The sequence below is a fragment of the Clytia hemisphaerica genome, unplaced genomic scaffold, assembly GCF_902728285.1.
Source record: "Clytia hemisphaerica strain Z4C2 unplaced genomic scaffold, Clytia hemisphaerica genome assembly, whole genome shotgun sequence".
NCBI lineage: Eukaryota > Metazoa > Cnidaria > Hydrozoa > Leptothecata > Clytiidae > Clytia > Clytia hemisphaerica.
The window spans coordinates 299367-319060 of record NW_027103512.1 but is presented as its reverse complement, the minus strand read 5'-3'; the positions used below and the strand labels follow the sequence as shown (position 1 = coordinate 319060).

Below are 19694 nucleotides of genomic sequence, written 5' to 3'. Positions count from 1 at the left end.
TCACTCCCCCCTTCCCCCCAGTGGCAATGTTTAAGGGCATTGGAAAAGTCGGCGGGAAGGCCGTTCGCACTAAGTATACATTATGGTTCTGGATATTGTCTAGAGTCTGTGAAACAACATGTAAAGTAAACACAAATTTTAATTGAAACAGTTTGCATAGCAAATCATTAAACCAAATAAGTTGGTTTGGTTAATTTACAAGTTGCTGAACTTAAACCTGATATAAAACTTGGGAATCAAATTACTTAATTAAATATAATATTTGATACTAAATGTTTGTGGTACTAAAAATATTTGTGATACTAAAAATAACCCTGCCCGATATGAAAATGTTCAATTGCTAAAAATAAAAGAAACTATTTGAGACAATATCCAATAAATGGTGCTTACTGATGGTTTAGAGCACGAGCATCCTCTTCTTTCTGGACCTACTCTGCACCTTCGTATCAGACACCTAGGTAGTGGCATTCTTCCTGCACTTGAAAGATTTGGCAAAATCATCATTCCCTATGAGACCCTGAAAATTCCTTAAACAACGTTGTGATTTGCAAAAGCTAGCGATTCAGCCTAGAGACTCGAGGTTTTGGGAGAAAATTAGCAAATAATACTAAAGCTACCAACCCCGATTTTTAAAAGTAGCTTAGCAGCGAAAGACGAAGATCGCGTGCAATAAATGTTGAAATGTGTGGAAATATATTTTTCAACAATTGGGACTTGTAAAATACACAGCCTTTTTAACTCAATGAAACACACGTAATATAACTCAACGTGACAAAAAGCGCGATGTTACGTTTAAAAAAAAGGACTAAACGTTTTTTTATAAGAGCAAACTATATAAGAACATAAGGCACAGATGACCAAAAATATGTCAATAACATTTCAAGGCTTTGCAGACTCTAAAACACTCAACCATCCCTTGGAAAACTACACAAAAATTCTCATATTTTCAGCCTTAAATGTTAAGAACACCTGAAAGCTTCAAAAATTTTGAACGTTCTTATAAAAATCTTGTTTGTGGATTGTTACGCGGTAAAATTCACACGAAAAAGTGAACAAGACCATATAAATATCATTATGAAATATACAATTTATCTATAAGCAACTAAGCTACCCGACCCTGGGATTGCAGAGCAGCACGAAATTAAGCATCCCAAAACAACCTATCGCTGTCCAAAGTAACTGAAATATTATAAGATCAGATGACAATTATTTTGGTATTGGCAAGCATTTTGAATTTCATCCAGACCCTTGAAATACTTAGGGCTTGAGTTTGGACATTGTTTTAAGGACACAAGTGCTGAATGAAGGATAAAAAATTGCTTATAAAATGATGGCATTCAATCCACCGAAAGTTAGTCTGGTTGTTTGCCGAACACTTGACGATGCTCGGGTTTTAGCTTGTAAGTGTTAGAGCAGCTGATCAATTGGTTGTATTTGAACAATAACTGAGAAAGAAAACACGATGGCTTTTCATCTACAAAACTTCTGAAATTTCGCTTTTCTTCATTTTACTGTACCCGAAGCGATGAAAAGGGCTGGGATTACATTGCATATTCATTGGTACAGGGCTTTGTATTTTACGACTCTTTATTTACAAAAGGATTTTCACACCTTCCATATCAGTTTAAATAAAGAGGAAGACGCCAGTAGAATTTGGGAAAATTAAATTTCTATCGAGTTCTTGCTAATGTGTGGGTTAGTAGTGTAGTGTGGTTGTATCTTCGTGACCAAGGGGTTCTATGGCTGATGCGTGTCAAAACGCAGCCAGTACAAATAGTCGTTGAACCTGGAACATAATCGAGTTCAAATCTAATCGAGAGCAGTCTTTTTGGTGATCGATCGACAAATTTGCCGCATGAATTCCAGTAACCCAGGATGAACGATTCAAAAAAGTATCAGGATATTCTCAATGATAGCAGCTATGGCTAGGCTTTTGGATGTTTTTTTAAGCATATGAAATATTGGTACACCCCTTTTCACAGCCCCGGTAGAAGTTTTTCCCACAGCGGGGATAAAATTTATATCAAATCCCAATTTGGATAGAAATTCTATTGTTCCAAGCTTAAAAAAATCCATTTGGGATGGTTTTGGAGTGCAGTTTTTTTACATTGAATTTCGAATGGCGGGGATGAAATCTTAAGTCAAATTTTTTAGATAGGGGGTATTTTTCCCGTTTGGGACGAATTTTCTAACTTAGACTGCGGAATACAGAATATTAGAGGTCACCTTATCGGCCCTAATTTAACACCGGCCTTTATTCCGCCACAGCCTAATTTTGGGCTTACGCCAATTAGGGCCGTAAATAACGGCAAAACTTGTAAAAATCGCTATTCAGGCTTCAAAACAGTTAGTATTAACTAAAATTTAAATTAAATTGTCATCTTTCAGTATTAAACTGTTGAAAATTTCATTGATAATCATTGATTTCCGTGAAGTTTTGGATATAGAGTAAAAAAATGGATAGTTTTCATTCTTTAATTATGCCTAAAATCCTTTAAATTGAGAAAAAATGGTCAACAATTAACGCCGCTTTTAGGTAAAAATTGAAAAATTTTGGTCCTTTTTTACGCCGGCCCTTTTAACATCGGCCCTTATTACGCAACGAGCCAAAAAATAACGCCAATAAGGGCCGGAGTAAAAAGGGCTGATAAGATAATAAAGTTTCTCTTTATGAACGGGGGTGTTGTAGCATCTCCTTGAAGCCAGCGCAAAGAATAGAGGCCAGAAATCGAGTACATTGGAATCTCTAATTAACAAATACCACTGGGGGTACGGATAAATGTCCGCTAGTTAGAGACGACAAAAAAGACGGATTCAACATTCCTTATAGGGTCCTTATAGAATATCAAAAAATCAATAAAAGAGTCCACATCATATCTAAGGAGATGCAAGTTGGAATAACAATTTTATGTTCAATACTGGCCAGTGCCCTTGGTACCGGTACAACTGTAGGAAACATGGGTAAGTGGCTAGAAACTTTGAATGACAATACAGTTTTAAGTTTTTCTTTGTTATTGGGGTGTCAGCCTTGACGAAACATGCTAATGATATTTAAAGATAATATAATCGTATAATATCAAAAGAATCATCGTCTACTTGAATTGCAGTACCTCTACAAAACCGCAGCAAGTAGAATAAGGAGCATCTGTCTCAGGATGTCAGAAGCTTCAAGTAACATCCCTTTAAAACTCAATTGAGAGAACTCATTAAGAAATGTTGGTCATAAAAAATTGACTGTCGAAACTAAGGTTAAATGAGAAGTTTGAATTTCGTTATGAAGAAAGATATTTCCGTGGTCATTTTCAGTGTACAATTTGGGCGTGAAGACATCAAGTTCACTTTTCGCTGGTACAGATGAATTTGTTGAGATACAATTGGTTGGTGATGTCAGAGTTGGACAGTGGGAAAGATATATAGGTGATTACCGTGATCGATTCGAAAATAATGAGTAAGTTTAAGTTCTGTCTGTAAAAATTTTATTCCTGCAGAGTAAAGCTCTGAAGTTCGGGAACATTTTAAACATTTGGAAGATTTAGACCTATGGAATCTCACCTGACGGATTTCCGATGCGGGAGGTACCCCAGCCGTTGTTTTGGATAATTATCAAATGGAATTATTTCATCAGTGTTAGCAGCAGGTAAGAGCAATTGAACCCGATTGAGGGCCGGCTACTATTCCACTTCGATGGGAAAATGGCCCGCTCCTTCAGAAATTTAGTGTGTACAGCCGTCAATTCGCCGTTTGAATATCAGGTAAGTTTATGTAAATGGGTTTAGAGTGATACCGCAGGAAAATTAGGGCGTGTGTGAGCCAGCCAAGCGTAGAAAGTTTGTCAGCGAATTGGGTTGGTAATGATGTTGTATAAGCCCTAAGGGCTAGAATGGAATCTACACGAGTTCGCGCAGTCGTAGTGGAGTTTCAAACAAACGCTGAATTCAAAGTAACATTTACTGCAATATTTCGTAGCACGAAGAAAAGAAGATTCACTAGATTCAATCTGCCGTCAAAAATGTAGTACAGATCATATCTCCCTTGCCTGGTAAAGTTTACAGCAGAAATGGATAAAACTGTCCTCGAATTCTTTAAAAACGGAAATTTGTAGTAAAATAAAACTTGATAAAAAGACAACAGGGGTTTCATTGAAATTTCTTTTATTATAGGTATGATCAACTTCGGTACGAAACAAAAAATATTGGTCGCTTGACAGGTGTCAATGTCAGAGTGGTTCAGGATGGCTCATACCTGGATCATTGGAGATTGTCATATGTAAGAGTTTTTCAGACAATTATTAACATAAGTACGTATGAGTTTAGCATACTGATGGCTTATTGTAAGAAGACCTAAAGAAGATGACAGGCTCTAAAGAAGCTGACTACAATGGCGAGAAATGGAAGTGGAAGTTAGCCTTTAATGTAACGATAACCCACGGAGCCATTCTGGGTGTGTGCCAGATCCAATCAATGGCACTTTTTTTTAATCTAGAATGATATTGAGGGCCTATACGACTCCTTGAAAATTTTCCCTTCAACGATACGGAATAGAATTTGAGCTATCTGATATGATACAACGGGGATACAAGTAAACGAAGAGGACCGAAAACAAGAAAACAAGAAAACAAAGGGATGACTTCTTGCTTACTTCTGGAGGGCTTTGAATGTTCTCTACGGTATGTTTAGTTACTTTTCACGTTGCAACCATAGATTGATGTTGGTATAAACGCTTCAACATACCGTGCATTCTTCCACAGAACCTTCAAAAATAATAAAGAAGTCCATCATCAAAAGGAGATTATTGCTCGTAAGTACGAAAAGCCAGCCATTGATGGAACTTTCGATGAAGTTTTAACCTAGGGAAATATGCTAGTAGATAAGGGCCCTACCTTGGATTCGATTAATTCGATGGTACATACAAAATCTTGGATATTGTGTTAACGCAGTACACGTTTTTTTTTTTAAGAAACACACTTTTAAGAAACATGAGGCTCAGAATGTCTAAAAACTAAGAAACATGCTGAGGCTGAGAATGAGAAAATAGCATTTTTTAACTCGTTTTTTTTTTAAGAACCTTCCAATCAAGGTTCCAGAAATATACATACATAACAGTTATAAACACTTGAGAAAGTCAGAAAATCAATATAGAAGATAGGAAAGTACCGTAGATTAGTCAATTAGACTATTGTATTATCGACACGCGTCCTTTAAGCTTGGCAAAGTTTAGAAGCATGTAAGAAACATTTAAGGCTCAAAAGGCCGATTTCTTAAGAAACATTGAGGCTGCTTGGTAAAACTAGTTTCTTAAAAAAAAACGTGTAATACTTTATCTCTAGCTCATGAGGCGATCTAAATCTTTGTCACGAATATATTGGGGACAATATCCTCTAACAGCCTTCAAACTTATATTAAATCTTTCAACGTTTCTAATACTCATTTTGATCTACAAGTGAAAAAGACTGAAAATCAATATATATTTTGTTGTTTCGAAGAGTTTTGAAAGCTGATTAAACGAGTTTACGTTTCAACATCAATATTAGCTATGTAGGGTCGAGCTCAAATTCCTATACTGTTATCGACACGAACTACAGAATCAGAAAGCAAAATTTTATAAATAAAGTTTCGAACTGTCGGATCGAAAACACACGCATAAATGGAATGGGATTGAGTTGATCAGGTTCAGGTTACACTTGATGCCTACTAAGGTTTTTTTACTTACATTTTCTCCTTAACTATTTTTTAGGCCAATGTGCTGCAGGCTACCAACAAATACAATTTAGCAGAAAAGTAGAAATTTGTGAAGGTAAAAAGTTTCTTGCCCACAGCAGTAACTTTTTTAATATAAATTTTCTTCATTTTCATGAAAAAGTCGTTGGTAAACAGAACTAGAGACCAAATTTATTTGAAACTCATTTTATAATTATCAACAACTTACAGTATATATGCATTATACTGACTTAGGCATACATACCATGAAACGTACTTTGTTTCCCTTTTTGAGAATACTCAAAAATCCTTCATGACTGATGTTTTTAAGAAAGTCAATGAAAACTTATCAAGATTATGTTCTGCACATTCAGATGTTGATGAATGTCAGACAACATGTCGGGGACCTGGTGAAGTGTGTCAAAATCATCCAGGGGAATTCTCGTGTTCTTGTAGAGTTGGGTTCACAATGATCGATGGCCGTTGTGTAGGTAAGAACAGAACATCTTCTGTATTCTTACAATCGCACGAACAAGTTATGGCCACTGACCTATATTTACCCTGGACCCTGGACCAAGCTATACCCACCCACCTTTGATCGGAATTTTTAGAGATGTGGCAACCCCAATGATAGCACTTGCTCAAGTGGGTCAATTTGCAATTCAATGAAATTTTCCGATTAATTTTTTTTCACCAACATTGATTAGTGCTACCATAAGTGACCACTTTCAAAATCTCCGATCAAAGAATTTTCTTGGCCGAGATCGTGTCCAGGGTATATCCAAAGGTCAGTGGTTATGATGGTCCATTCAAAATCTACACATCAACAAATTTGCCTCCGCTAAACACTTTTCTTGATAAGAATAGTGCACTTTGGCTGAGGGTGAGCATTATTCTTATTTTTCTATTGTTCTAAAAACAATAGGCCTATTGTTCTAAATCTGAAATCTGAATTCTTATATAAAAAAGCGTGTATTCATTAGAAGAATGTTAGAGTGGCGTTATTAGGACTCCTGAAGAACCAAAGTTTAACAAAGACAGAGTCACCTCAAAGTTACACTCAATAATCTATTATCACCTCTTCAATTTTCTCTAGATATTGACGAGTGTCAAGAAAATAGCCATCATTGCTACGATCCCAATTCCAAATGTAAAAATACCAAAGGTTCTTTCCAATGTCCTTGTCGAAACGGTTATGAACGAGTGGGTAAAAGCAAGAAATGTACAGGTACATATTCGTTTTACTACAGCCTCATTCATTTAAATCCTAACCGACTGAGCTCCATCTTTCTGACATGCTTGTCTATTCATTCTGTTTTCTTTCAAAAACAACCATATAAGTGAGGGTCCTGATTTGCAGATGTGATGGGGTGAAATATTTATTAACAAAAACTGGAGGCGTGATTGCATTAATTTCGGACCGCTGGTATGGTCCGCATAAATCTAGATTGTTTCATAATTTTCTTTAATTCAAGATATCAACGAGTGTGCATCGAAATTGAACAACGCACACAACTGTCAACAAATATGCTCCAATACTGATGGTTCTTACAAATGCAGCTGTCGAAATGGATGGAGGTTGTCAACAGATAACACCACATGTATAGGTAAGTAAACTCTCAACAATCCACTTATCTGATAGATTGATAATTGTTAGTTGGAAGCCAAGCACTTTCTTACAAGAAAGTAATCCAAGGAGAAAGAGTGGTGCCCTCCCCTACCTTCGGGGAGATAGCTATCGAAAGCCTTTAGGTTGTCGCCGATTACGGCCCCCGGCATACTTACTAGACTTACTAATTAGGTGCGTCTGACATTGCTAGAAATAAGATTTATTTTCTTTCGGGGATCTCAGCAAGTAGTACTAGAAGATACAGTTGAAGAATAGTAACATTGAAGTTTTAGGGGGACAATCACAGGAAAAAATTTTCGATTTCCAAGGTTGGAAATTTCAAGTTTTCTTAGTTGGAAAAAAGATAAAATCCAATGGAAAATCCAACCTGAAAATGTGGGACATTCTCCAAGGTTGGAAATTTTGCATTTTCCATGGCTTGGAATTTTCGTAAATCCAGGTTGAAAAAAGCAAAAATCCAAATTTAACAAGGTTGGAATTTTCGTAAATCCAGGTTGAAAAAAGCCAAAATCCAAATTTAACAAGGTTGGAATTTTTTTAAATTCAGTTGGAAAAAAGCCAAAATCCAAATTTAACAAGGTTGCAATTTTCAAAAATCCAGGTGGAAAAAAGCCAAAATCCAAACCAAACAAGGTTGGAATTTTCGAAAATCTAGGTTGAAAAATGCCGAAATACAAGGTGGTTGGAAATTTCGAAAATCCAGGTGGAAAAAAGCCGAAATACAAGGTTGGAATTTTTGTAAATTCAGTTGGAAAAAAGCCAAATTCCAAGCTAAACAAGGTTGGAAATTTCAAAAATTCAGGTTGAAAAAAGCCAAAATCCAAAAAGTGATGGCAGAGATGTGGAAAAGAGATCTTAAACAAGGTTTTTGTTTTTGTGAACAGTCACTCGCTAGCCTAGGCTCAATGGCTCCCGGTCAATCTCTCGTTATTGTTCGCACAAATAGGTGGTTGATCTTAGATCACTCACACAGCTCAGCAGGGTACTATTTGAAACTATGACACAAGTACCCTATGTGCTTCACTGTGCGAACTCACTGCGATTGACCGAGGCCGCTCCGAAGAGACGCCTCACCTGACGGAAACTTACAGCTTGACTGCTCACATTATAGCCTAATATCTAGGTTAGCTATACATCAAAACAGTTTTGAGCGAAAAATCGCTTGTGGTTTTCCCAAGGACATGCGCAGAAAATGGTTAGAAAAACGTAATTTCCACATGGATTTTTAACGTTTTCCAAACTGTTTGGAAAAACACAAATTTCCAACCCAAAAAGTCTAGTTTTCCAAGAAAGGGTCTCAATCTTAGAAAAATGTAATTTCCACATGGGTTTTTAACTTTTTCCAAACTGTTTGGGAGAAACACAAATTTCCGACCCAAAAAGTCTAGTTTTTCAACTTGAGGTATCAAATTTACTAAAATATGTATTTTCACATCGATTTTTGACCTTTTTTTTCAATTCCCAATCTGTTTGGAAAATAAAAATTTCCCACCCAAAAAGTCATGTTTTCCAACCAGCCTTGGAAAATTGTCATTTCTACATGGGTTTTTTTCACTTGATTTTTCAAGGGCATTGGTTTATTCTACAAAACCTATGGGTAATTTACGTTTTCCAAATCAGCTTAAGGTAATCGCTCAAATTTCCAACCTTCAATTATAAAACCAAAATTTCCAACCCAAAAATATTGAATTTCCAACCTTGGAAATCGAAAATTTTTTCCTGTGAATACTAATACTGTCAAGTCAGCTTAACCACGTATCAAATGTGTTATGCGCTGGCAGGTGTCGGGATTTGAAATAATACAATCAATTTTCCATCATCTTAGATGCAGACGATTGTGCACCAGGAAAGAACCCATGTGATCCTAAAAATTCAGAATGTTTTGATTTGCAAGGAAGCTACCGTTGCATCTGCAAACACGGTTACAAACAAATACCAAACACACAGCAATGTACACGTAAGTCCACATCAAGCTATCTTGTACTGGCGCTTACATGCCACGACTACAATCTCCTTTAAAAGACTCCACTCGATCAACATTCGCGGAGCCATCGAGCGACCTTTTGACCAACCAAAACTGAGTTCAAATTTGAGCAAAATAACGTGAGGGTACTGGACTAGACCATGTTCAGACGTTACGGTTTCGTATCGCTCCGGTATGGTTTCCGTTACGAATCGAGAGTGTTCATATTGGTTTCGGAACATTTCGGAGCAGTTCCGTTTCGATGAAAAAAGTGGAGCGAAACCGTTTCGATCTGTTTTGCTTTGTAACGTCTTCTTTTTTGACGTTTCGAATTTTGACGTTCACACTTGTTTCGGAACCATTTCGTTTCGGAACGATACGGAACCATAACGTCTGAACATGGTCTAAGAGTTAATAGAAGGGAGAAATGACGTCAAAATTGCGATTTATGACAAAATCAATGCAATGACTTCAGACATTTGACGAATATCCTTTCTGGTAAACTGTAACCCAGTCTCCTCAGTTTTAACGGTTGATAGACCTATTGACGTCAACCAAATTCATTTTTAAAAGCATTGAAAAGGGATAACTATAAAGTTAAGGGATAATCAGATGGTTCTGAGCAATACGTCGAAATATTTGTGTATAACTCTTGTCCAAAGAAGAATATTCAAGTTGCAAGTTTTTTACTCTTAGAAAGAAAAAAATAGAATTTTGGCTGAAAAACCATGTATGAACCCATTTTTAGAAATTTCAAATTGACATTTTTAGACTTTGAAAAACACTAGGGAAGCAATCTACAGCTAATATCTCAAACCATTATGATTATCCCTTTAACACCGGCCAATGATGGACTGCAAAGTTTAGAACATATTTTTCTTTACTTCATTTTTTACGTTGACCCCATACGTAATAACTCACGGTAGGTACCTTAAGGGAACTTATTTTGGCGGGAACTAATTTTGGCGAATTTAGGCAAAATTCGGCAAAATTAGTTCCCGCCAAAATTAAATATTTAGCTCACTCGCCAAAATAAGTTCCCGCCAAAATTGAAAAAAATTCTCTATTCGCCAAAATATGTTCCCGCCAAAATTAAAATATTTTAAGATTTTCACCGCTCGCCAAAATTAGTTCCCGCCAAAATAAGTTCCCTTAAGGTACCCCTTCTCTTTTGAACAAACTATCTGCCAGAGTGAATTCATCTCCTGATTCTGCTTCCGACATCCTAGCTTTTTGTTGCATCTTTAAAAACTCAGAAGCCTTGTAAGATTTGATGAATAAATTCATTATATATCACCCATCCACATGCTTAAAATTATATCATTTAATATCCATACAGGGGGTGGACAAACATTTCCAGGGGGTCTGAAGTCTTTTTTCATTTTTCCAAGAGGTAAAAAACTGGTTTTAGTTCGCCAACCGTCACTTTTAAGGTATAAAAAGAATTTTCCAAGGGTTTCTTTGCAAATTTTGCTATTTTCCAAGAAATATCCGCACATTTCCAAGAACTTCTTGAAAAGGTTCATCCACTCCATGTATGGATTTTTAATAGAACAGCCCATTCAACGTTACACTACTCGATACGCTCTATTATACGATATTACTGAAAGCCACCGTCGACAAAAAACTTTCATAAACGACGCTCTACTATTCGATACGCTCCGATATTCGATGAAAATCCGATTCCCCTTTAAAATCGAATTAGAGAGCGCCAACTCTATTTTCTTTTACACTTTAAAACATTCGATGTTGAAAAAAATTATATTTTAGCAATCACGTGTAAAGCTATCCGTCTACCCTCACTCAATGTGCAAGTCAGACCTCCGGGTTGTCGTGTAGATGGGGCAATGAAGAAAGGAGAAAAATGTTACTTTTCGTGTAAACAAGGCTACGAGTTGGCTCAATACAGTGCAAAAAGTTATAGTTGTTCGAAAAGTGGTTATTTTGAACTAACAGAAGACGCATACGAACCTCGCTGTGTCCGTAAGTCAATCATAAACAAGTTAAAATATCAATGAACACCAAATTTAAATACAGTCGATGCTCTCTAATTTGACGTCCTACTATTCGATAATATTGAAAGTCTCCCTTATTCGATAAAAATACAATTCCCCTTGAAATACAATTCTCCTTGAAAATCGAATTAAAGAGCGCCAACTGTATATGCAACAATTTGAAAGGGATATGCCTCACTTCGTTTGTGCTATTTGAAACTATTTCAAAATGAACCTCGGGGTATTAATCCCTAATTCTCATCAATGTTATATCATTACTAACCCTTTAAGACATCCAGGGCTTTAGTTAACAGGACATGAAAGAAGTAGAAGGGCCGGCAAAATCATGGCCTATTCAGTTTCCATCCGAATTTCATGGTGTAATTAAAATAACCCTGAAAACCTCTTTGTCCCAGAGCTATATATATCCCGTCAAAAGCAAAGGGGACCGACAGCAGGGGAGACGCCTTGATATTGAAACTTAACTATTTTGGCAAAACTAATCAGACAATCGGAATTATCTTCATTTCAAATAGAAATCAATGAAACATTAAATTTGTTGACTTTTGAGAAGACATGAATGAGGCAGACATCTATCTGAGATGGAAAACTTCCTAAGTAATATTTTGAAAATTTTCCCTCACACCTCCCATAGCCACTCTATGTCCAAAGATTTCAAACCTGGCCAACGGTATGGTTGTACCTTACACTTGTACGAGCTCAGGGATGCAACATAATGGAAAATGTTTTTTTCACTGTCTGAACGGGTACAGGCTACATGGTACCAAAGAAACCACCTGCTCCAATAAACAGTACGATGCTAGGTATAACGCCAACAAACCCATATGCGTCGAGAGTAAGTTTTATTATTGTTTTTACATTTTCTAATGATGGATGCACAAGAGTATGAATAATTTTTGTTTATTAGCTTTTTTGACTGAGGCCAGCCGAATCTCATCATATCATTAGTTGTGTTGAGTTTTAGAGTTCAAAACAGGAAAATATCCTTACTATACGTAACCATTCTTTCAAAGATAATATTTCAATTATAAAAGATACTCGCGAATTCAATCATGAATCAATTATTTTTTCTACAGTTCCAGAGATTCAATGCCCAGACGATATTACCATCAAGCTACCAGCAGATAAAGAAAAGGAAGCTCTGGGGATGTCTTTCACTGAAGCCTCAACGAATATGGATAGTTACCAAACAAATCCTAAAGGAGTAGATGCTGCGTACGAGTTCGGTTTGGGAACTCATAAAGTGGAATATATAGCACGCAATAAGTACGGAGATGTTGCAAAATGCAGCTACAATGTTGAAGTTGTTGGTAAGAGACCATTCATTGTATCGGAACGAAGTCCATTTTCAGTGAACCCAAATCCTAACGACGCGACATCCACCTATCTTGATGAAAGTAGTCTTATTTCACGAGGTCTTGGTCCTGTTCTCATGATATTTTTACCCTAAGAAAATCCCAAAAATATACATTAAGTATGTAGCAAATCTTCACAAATCTTAGGCGTAAAATATCAAAGTTATGTCAACTTTTTATAGACAAATCAGCTCCTGTCGTTGAATTTTGTCCACGAGATGTTTTCCACGAAGTCAAGACAACTGGCAAAGTTAGAATCACATGGCCCGAACCTCGATTCAAAGACAACATCGGTATCAAAAAGATCAGTAAAAATCTTCAAAATGGCGGCATGCACTCACCATCTACGTTCAACGTCGTTTATGACGCTTATGACAACGCTGGCAATATCGCAACTTGCATTTTCCAAGTCCATATTGACAGTAAGTTCAACTTTCGTCGCACTATCAAAACGTACTTAATTTAAACGTACGTAATTTGATGTGATAATAGTATCAAGAATTTAAAGAACTAACTCAAAATTGCTAGACGGTGTTTCATGCTGGTGCAATCTTCGAACTTTTTTTAGCACTTTGTGATTCTATTTATTTCACTGTGATAATAATATAATAATAATAGAATAAGGAGTTAAGCCTCGCGACCAACAAAAGGAAGTTTTAAAATATGATCGATAGAGAAATAGAGATAAAGTTTAGACGCTGCTTACCCAGATTCAGGGTCAGACTGATACGTGTGCCGCATATTCAAAAAGGTTTTCATAGCAATGGGAAAATATTTGCTGATATCAAGTTGATTTTCGAATTGATTTTGTTTTATCGTAGTTAAAAGATGCGCATTCGATCAGATCGAAGGAGGTGATCAAGCAATCTCCAAAGCATGTTACCAAGTGGGACCTCGTTCACTATGTTCGATGTTTTGTAACCCTGGCAAGACTTTTCATTTTATACCTGATAATGTGATGATGAAAACAAGTTGGTTTTGCGCACAAGGAGACTGGTTACAGAACAATGTGAAAATAAATCGTCTACCTGATTGCGTAGGTATGTAATTGACTGCTAAGTCTGGCGAGTTTTGTGATTTTTATTAAGTTTTGACCTGCAAAATTAAATACGGCAAAAGCATTGGTTTACCGTAGTTCTCAGTCATTCAAGGACTTTACAAATAAGATATACCGTCACTGAAAACACATGATAATGAAGTTGCATAACTTTTTATGAATGGCTATAATTAACATGAATTTTGATCAAATCAACAATAGCCTTAATAGGCTTAAAAGCAAGGATAAAACACTGGATTACCATCCGGAGGGGGGTACTAGGGTTGCGAACTGACGGGGGGGGGGTGCCACCTGACTTACGACCCTTGGACCCTTACCGGGACTAAAAAAGGAGAAAACAAAGGAACATTTTGTGAATTTTACGACCCTTATGTTATTGGGACAAATTTGACCATATTTCGATCTTTCCGGGGGTAAAAAGTTGAAATTTTCCTACCTTAAAGGAAGAAATTTTGGCGGGAATTTAATTTGGCGGATGGACGAAAAAACTTAATTTGGCGGGAATTTAAATTTGGCGTTTGCTGAAAAATTTATCCTTAAAATGGCGTAAAAACAGCAAAAAAAATGCAAAAACACCTTTAAAAGAGATCATATTTTAAAAAAGTTTAATTTGGCGGGAATTTAATTTGGCGGATAGCGGGAAAAAGAGATTTTGGCGGGAACTTAATTTGGCGGATTCTGGCCAAATCCACCAAATCCGCCAAATTTTCTTTCCGCCAAAATTTCTTCCTTTAAGGTATTTTTCCGACCCTTAGTGGGACTGAAATTTGATTTTCTGATTTTTTCGATCCTTAGCGGGACTTTGGAAGTCCAAAAAAGGTACCCTTAAGGGTGACACATACCGTACCCTCCATTTCCCTAAGTACCCCCCCCCCCCGGGATTACCACAATGGACCATCCAGTTTATATTATAAACATTTAAGACTTCGATCATCACACGACATCATATTGTACATGATCAACATTTTAGATTCCGAAGCGAATCCAAGCAAAGGAAAGTGTAAAGAAGGTTATGTCAATACATATGATATCTACTCACAACAACCTGCATGTGGTGAGAAATACTATTATTTCTTTCATTTGTTCTAGCCATGAATTTTTATAACATTCGAGCAGATTCTGATACTCCGCACATGGCACGTATACACTCTAAAGCCATGGCCCCGTATGAGAATCTGTCCAGGTTCGATCTTTTCGTCTAGATTCGGGATGAATACTCAATGAGCTTTTAAGCTTAGGGTGATATGCTAAAGAAAAATAATCATACCCAGTCACGTTCGTATTCGCTTTTGTTTTAATGCAGAAAACCAAGCGGTTTTGATTGTTTTGTCGGATCAGATCGTCACATTCTCTCTTTAGAGTAGAGCGTGATGTGAGCAGACATTTTAGGTCTTTTATTAATCTAATATTGATGACACAACCAAAATAGTTTTAACTTTTGGGAAAGTACGCCACAACTTCAATGAATAAAAAGGTTAATGAATGTAGTAAAGAAAGATTGAATATATGACTTTGATTTAATTCATTTTAGGTAAATGTCCAAGAGGTACCAGATACGAAGGTGGCGTATGTCTGCCATGCTCTGAACACACCTATCAAGATCAAGAAGGACAACTTCAGTGCAAGAAATGCCCTGTTGGTAAAGGCTCCATCAAATTAAGAAACAAAGACATCACTGAATGCAAAGGTAGTTAGACAGGTTTCCGGTCTCAAAAGTATTCTGGTATGGTCATACTTTCAAAGGCTTGTATTGTATTATATTAAGGCTTTCATTGTTCAACAGTGAAGTTTTCTGGAGGCTTCTGTGATTTCTCCAAGTAATTGATTGAGCTGAAACCAAACTTGGTCTCCAAAAGCGCTGCGAATTTCCTGGTTATCAGTCAAAAGAAAAATGAAGCTATATTCAACCTTTTTTCGAGCGCTACTTTGTTATGACAAAAATTTTTTCTCAAGCTTAGTGATTGAAACAAAAAGAAGCAATGCTTGTAAAGATTGGCCTTAAGAAAGAGCATAAGGAATATCGCAATCCTCCGTAAAAACATACGAAACAATTTTTTCTAGATCTCTGTCCACCGGGTACCTACTCACGATCAGGGTTCATAACATCCAAGGGATGCCAGCAATGTCCAAAAGACACTTACAACGAAAACTACGGTGCTATTGAATGTTTCAAATGCCCGTACACTACAATGACCGAACAGCCAGGAAGCAAAAAGAGTGAGCATTGTTTAGGTGAGTTTCTAATCTAAACCCCAGACCTCTACAGAGCTGCAGGTAATATACTATAAGGAGCACGAATCCGTTGGTGGATGCAAGCAGCCTAGTGCACCTTATTCCAAGAACATTTAATACCGATGACAACTTGAATGGCACAATTAAGAGGTCTAAGTTCATTCAGCTTTGCCTGAGGTTTTATTAAACCTGTAAAACTAAATCTAGCGTTACAGGAAAAATAGGATAAAAAGTCGGTATAATAGCTCCTAGTCTACTTTGAGCTCAGCATCATGAATAAGTGGCAGAGAGCAAAGCTCAAAGAGAAGTGGAGCCTCACAAAATAAATTCAAATTTTAAAGAAAAATAAATCAGAGACTTTGTAAACAAGAATTCAATTATACCTCTTTACTGCGGTCTTTTTTTCCCATCGAAAATCTTTTTGAACTTCCGATGAGCTGACAATCGATGTACCTTCTCTGCTTCCTGTTCCACTTTTTTTTGTTTTGCTTTATATTTATTTTCACTGTGAAAAAGAATAAAGATAAAACGAACTACATAATATTTCACGGTCGGAAGGAACCATCGTTAACCAGGACCACTGCACTTTCATAACAAACTCGGGTTAGACTAAAATGTTGAATATTTTACCTCTAAACAACGGTAAGCCATTATTGGGGCGCAATTAATCCTGATTACCGGTTCGACGGTTGAACCGCCTTTAAAATACAGTGGAATGACTGTAACCAAACCTTTCCCAGCGTTTAGAAAGAATACTAACACACCTTTCCGTTCTTTCTGTCTACCGTAATCATAAGTTTATTACCGTTAACAAAAATTAAAGGGAAAAACATTTGTTATAAAAGTATGTAGTAAAGTATTAGTGTACATTATATTAAAGGCAATCTCATTTTTCAGCTATCAAGGATAAAATCTTCACCATTCCCGGCTCTCAAGAAGCTGAAATACACATCGGGGGTGAGAGACAAGTCGGATGCGTGGTCAATTCTGCCAAGAATATTTCCGTTTCCTGGGTTTTACCGAGCAATGCGGAAATTGGACCAAGTAAGAATATGATTAATTGTGTATTTCAATGAACAACATACCACTCTATTTACAACTATCCCTTTTTCTGATAAAAATTTACAAATCTAGTGAACTACCGAATCGCTAAGCGCAAAAAGAACTGTTATTTATAATATGTATTTTATGAAAAAGTCTTCGTGTCATGAAGTTTCAATGACGGCCTTTGTATGCATTGCATGAAAAAGAAAATTCTCGGTTTCGTTCTTTAGATTCAGCCATTGAATCAACAGCAAGAATAACACCTACCCCAGGCAAAAAGAGCTGTAATCAATACATTGCATCATTGAACCTAAAAAATGTCAGTAAAACGATGGCGGGTGATTATACATGTGTTGTTCACTATGACAACCAACCCAAAGAAATGAAGAGTGTTATCGATGTTAAAGTCCTTGATCAACCTCTTATTCCTCACTAAATCAAGGTATAGTAATGTTCAGATATTATCTCGCATCAGTTAAGTTCCTTCAGATGACCGTGTAACTATAAATACGAAAGTTAATATTTTAAATAAGCACATTACCGAGTCTGATCAGGGAGCAATAGAATAACAATATAATAGAGCTCTATCCATAATTGTGACAATTTAAGAACGCAACTTGAAGCAAGGAGAGCGAGTGTACTAGTTCCTTAGAAAATCATTAAGGAAATATTGAGCTAGCTTTTTACATTTCCTTAACATTTATCAACTTTATAATCCTAGATTTCCTGATCGGATAGACCTTAAAAATAAGAATCAAAGTAATCTTTGTAACTTTTTATACACTTTAGGCTGGATCGCAAGCATTTGCCAAGAGTGTTTATTCGATGATGATGCAAAATCTGTATTATAAATTCATACAAAAGATATTATGAGAAAAGAAATAAAGTCAAACTTAAAAAGAAACTCTGCGAATTCTCCATTGACTTCTGAATTCGCAAGCATTTTGGAAACTTTTCAGACCATGTATCGCATATGGGCCACGGTAATATACCAATATTGGTCTAAAATCCAGCAATGTACACCAAGCTTTCTACAACTTTTTGATATTCACGATCTTTTCGACCTTTTGATTCATAATTACTCGGGTAATTTATGGCAATTTATTTATTAAAATTACCATAATTTTTAGATCGCACTAGTCGATTGAAAATGACCAAACAAATGACTGAACATGAAGGATACTATGATATAGTTTCTAGCAATTGTTTTTTGGCTCATTTTCGCGAAAAAACGCAAAACTGATTATTACGTCATAATCGATGAAGTCATAAAAACTTAAAATCGAATGGTTCATTCAATTCCATCCAAACTTAAAAGGTGGCGTCTTCTCGGGTACCAACAATCCTTTGGATGGAGGAACCACCGATTCCATGATTTCTTATTTGTTAAAATATTTTTTTATTTCTTTCAAATTTTTTATCTTTTTTTACCCTGAAAAACTAAAAAGACATGAGTATTAAATCATCAGAGAGTGTAAGAGACTGTGTTTGAGAAAAGAACTGACAATATATTCTGAGAAAGAGCCTTGAAAAGAAGACTATATTTCGAATTGCTATAATGATGAGAATCTCGTGTATCTAAACCTATATTCAAATTAATTTCTTTCAAATCTAGCTGACTGTTCTGAAAATTCTCATTTTTCATGTTTTATTTTCATTATTTTTCAAAAGTTGTATAATTATAAAACTATATATAAAAACGCCTTAAAACAGTAAAAATTTCAAGGATATTAGTTTCATTAACGCTCCCTCCAAGTATTCTCAAAAGCTGCGAATATAAATTGAACCAGATTGAACTTAGAATAGAACAGTACGAATAGAAATAAAATATTATTGAATATAAATAACAAATCGCTAACATGAATAATATTATTACAAAAATCATAATAATTGACACCGACTATTTTGCTCTGGACCCTAAAAGTTTAAGTTTTTGGGTTGGAATCTGGCAAGAGTGCTCTTAGAAAAATGCAAGCCACCTTATTCACTAATTCTTAATGGAGTGAACTTTAAACCTAAACTTTTTGGGTTGGAATCTGGCAAGAGTGCTCTTAGAAAAATGCAAGCCACCTTTTTCACTAATTCTTAATGGAGTGAACTTTAAACCTGAACTTTTTGGATTGGAATCTGGCAAGAGTGCTCTTAGAAAAATGCAAGCCACCTTATTCACTAATTCTTAATGGAGTGAACTTTAAACCTGAACTTTTTGGATTGGAATCTGGCAAGATGATCTTAAGAAAATGCAAGCCACCTTTTCCACTAATTCTTATGGAGTGAACTTTAAACCTAAACTTAAATCTGGCAAAAAAAATGCAAGCCACCTTTTTCACTAATTCTTAATGGAGTGAACTTTAAACCTGAACTTTTTGGATTGGAATCTGGCAAGAGTGATCTTAGAAAAATGCAAGCCACCTTTTTCACTAATTCTTAATGGAGTGAACTTTAAACCTGAACTTTTTGGATTGGAATCTGGCAAGAGTGCTCTTAGAAAAATGCAAGCCACCTTATTCACTAATTCTTAATGGAGTGAACTTTAAACCTGAACTTTTTGGATTGGAATCTGGCAAGAGTGCCCTTAGAAAAATGCAAGCCACCTTTTTCACTAATTCTTTAATGGAGTGAACTTTAAACCTGAACTTTTTGGATTGTGGCAAGAGTGCTCTTAGAATAATGCAAGCCACCTTTTTCACTAATTCTTAATG

General features: G+C 36.1%; 2 protein-coding genes across 2 annotated transcripts in view; one reads left to right on the top strand and one right to left on the bottom strand.

The window, feature by feature from the left end:
• LOC136799221 (uncharacterized) overlaps nucleotides 1-19003 on the bottom strand; it is a 97142-nt gene extending 78139 nt beyond the window's left edge. The window contains exon 1 of the mRNA XM_067055905.1: nucleotides 18972-19003. The gene's annotated coding sequence lies outside the window, so the exon portion shown is untranslated. The remainder of the gene's footprint in view (nucleotides 1-18971) is intronic.
• Nucleotides 2835-17886, top strand: LOC136799223 (signal peptide, CUB and EGF-like domain-containing protein 1). Its single transcript, XM_067055907.1, has 20 exons — nucleotides 2835-2961; nucleotides 3307-3448; nucleotides 4161-4266; nucleotides 4701-4797; nucleotides 5734-5793; nucleotides 6071-6187; nucleotides 6793-6924; nucleotides 7172-7303; nucleotides 9152-9283; nucleotides 11060-11272; nucleotides 11939-12139; nucleotides 12381-12614; nucleotides 12842-13081; nucleotides 13481-13699; nucleotides 14687-14770; nucleotides 15248-15403; nucleotides 15778-15948; nucleotides 16846-16992; nucleotides 17223-17434; nucleotides 17782-17886. Exons 1-19 carry the CDS (start codon nucleotides 2886-2888, stop codon nucleotides 17426-17428), a joined length of 2865 nt encoding a protein of 954 aa, XP_066912008.1. The 5' UTR covers nucleotides 2835-2885; the 3' UTR covers nucleotides 17429-17434; nucleotides 17782-17886.
• Nucleotides 19004-19694: the final 691 nt, after the last annotated feature.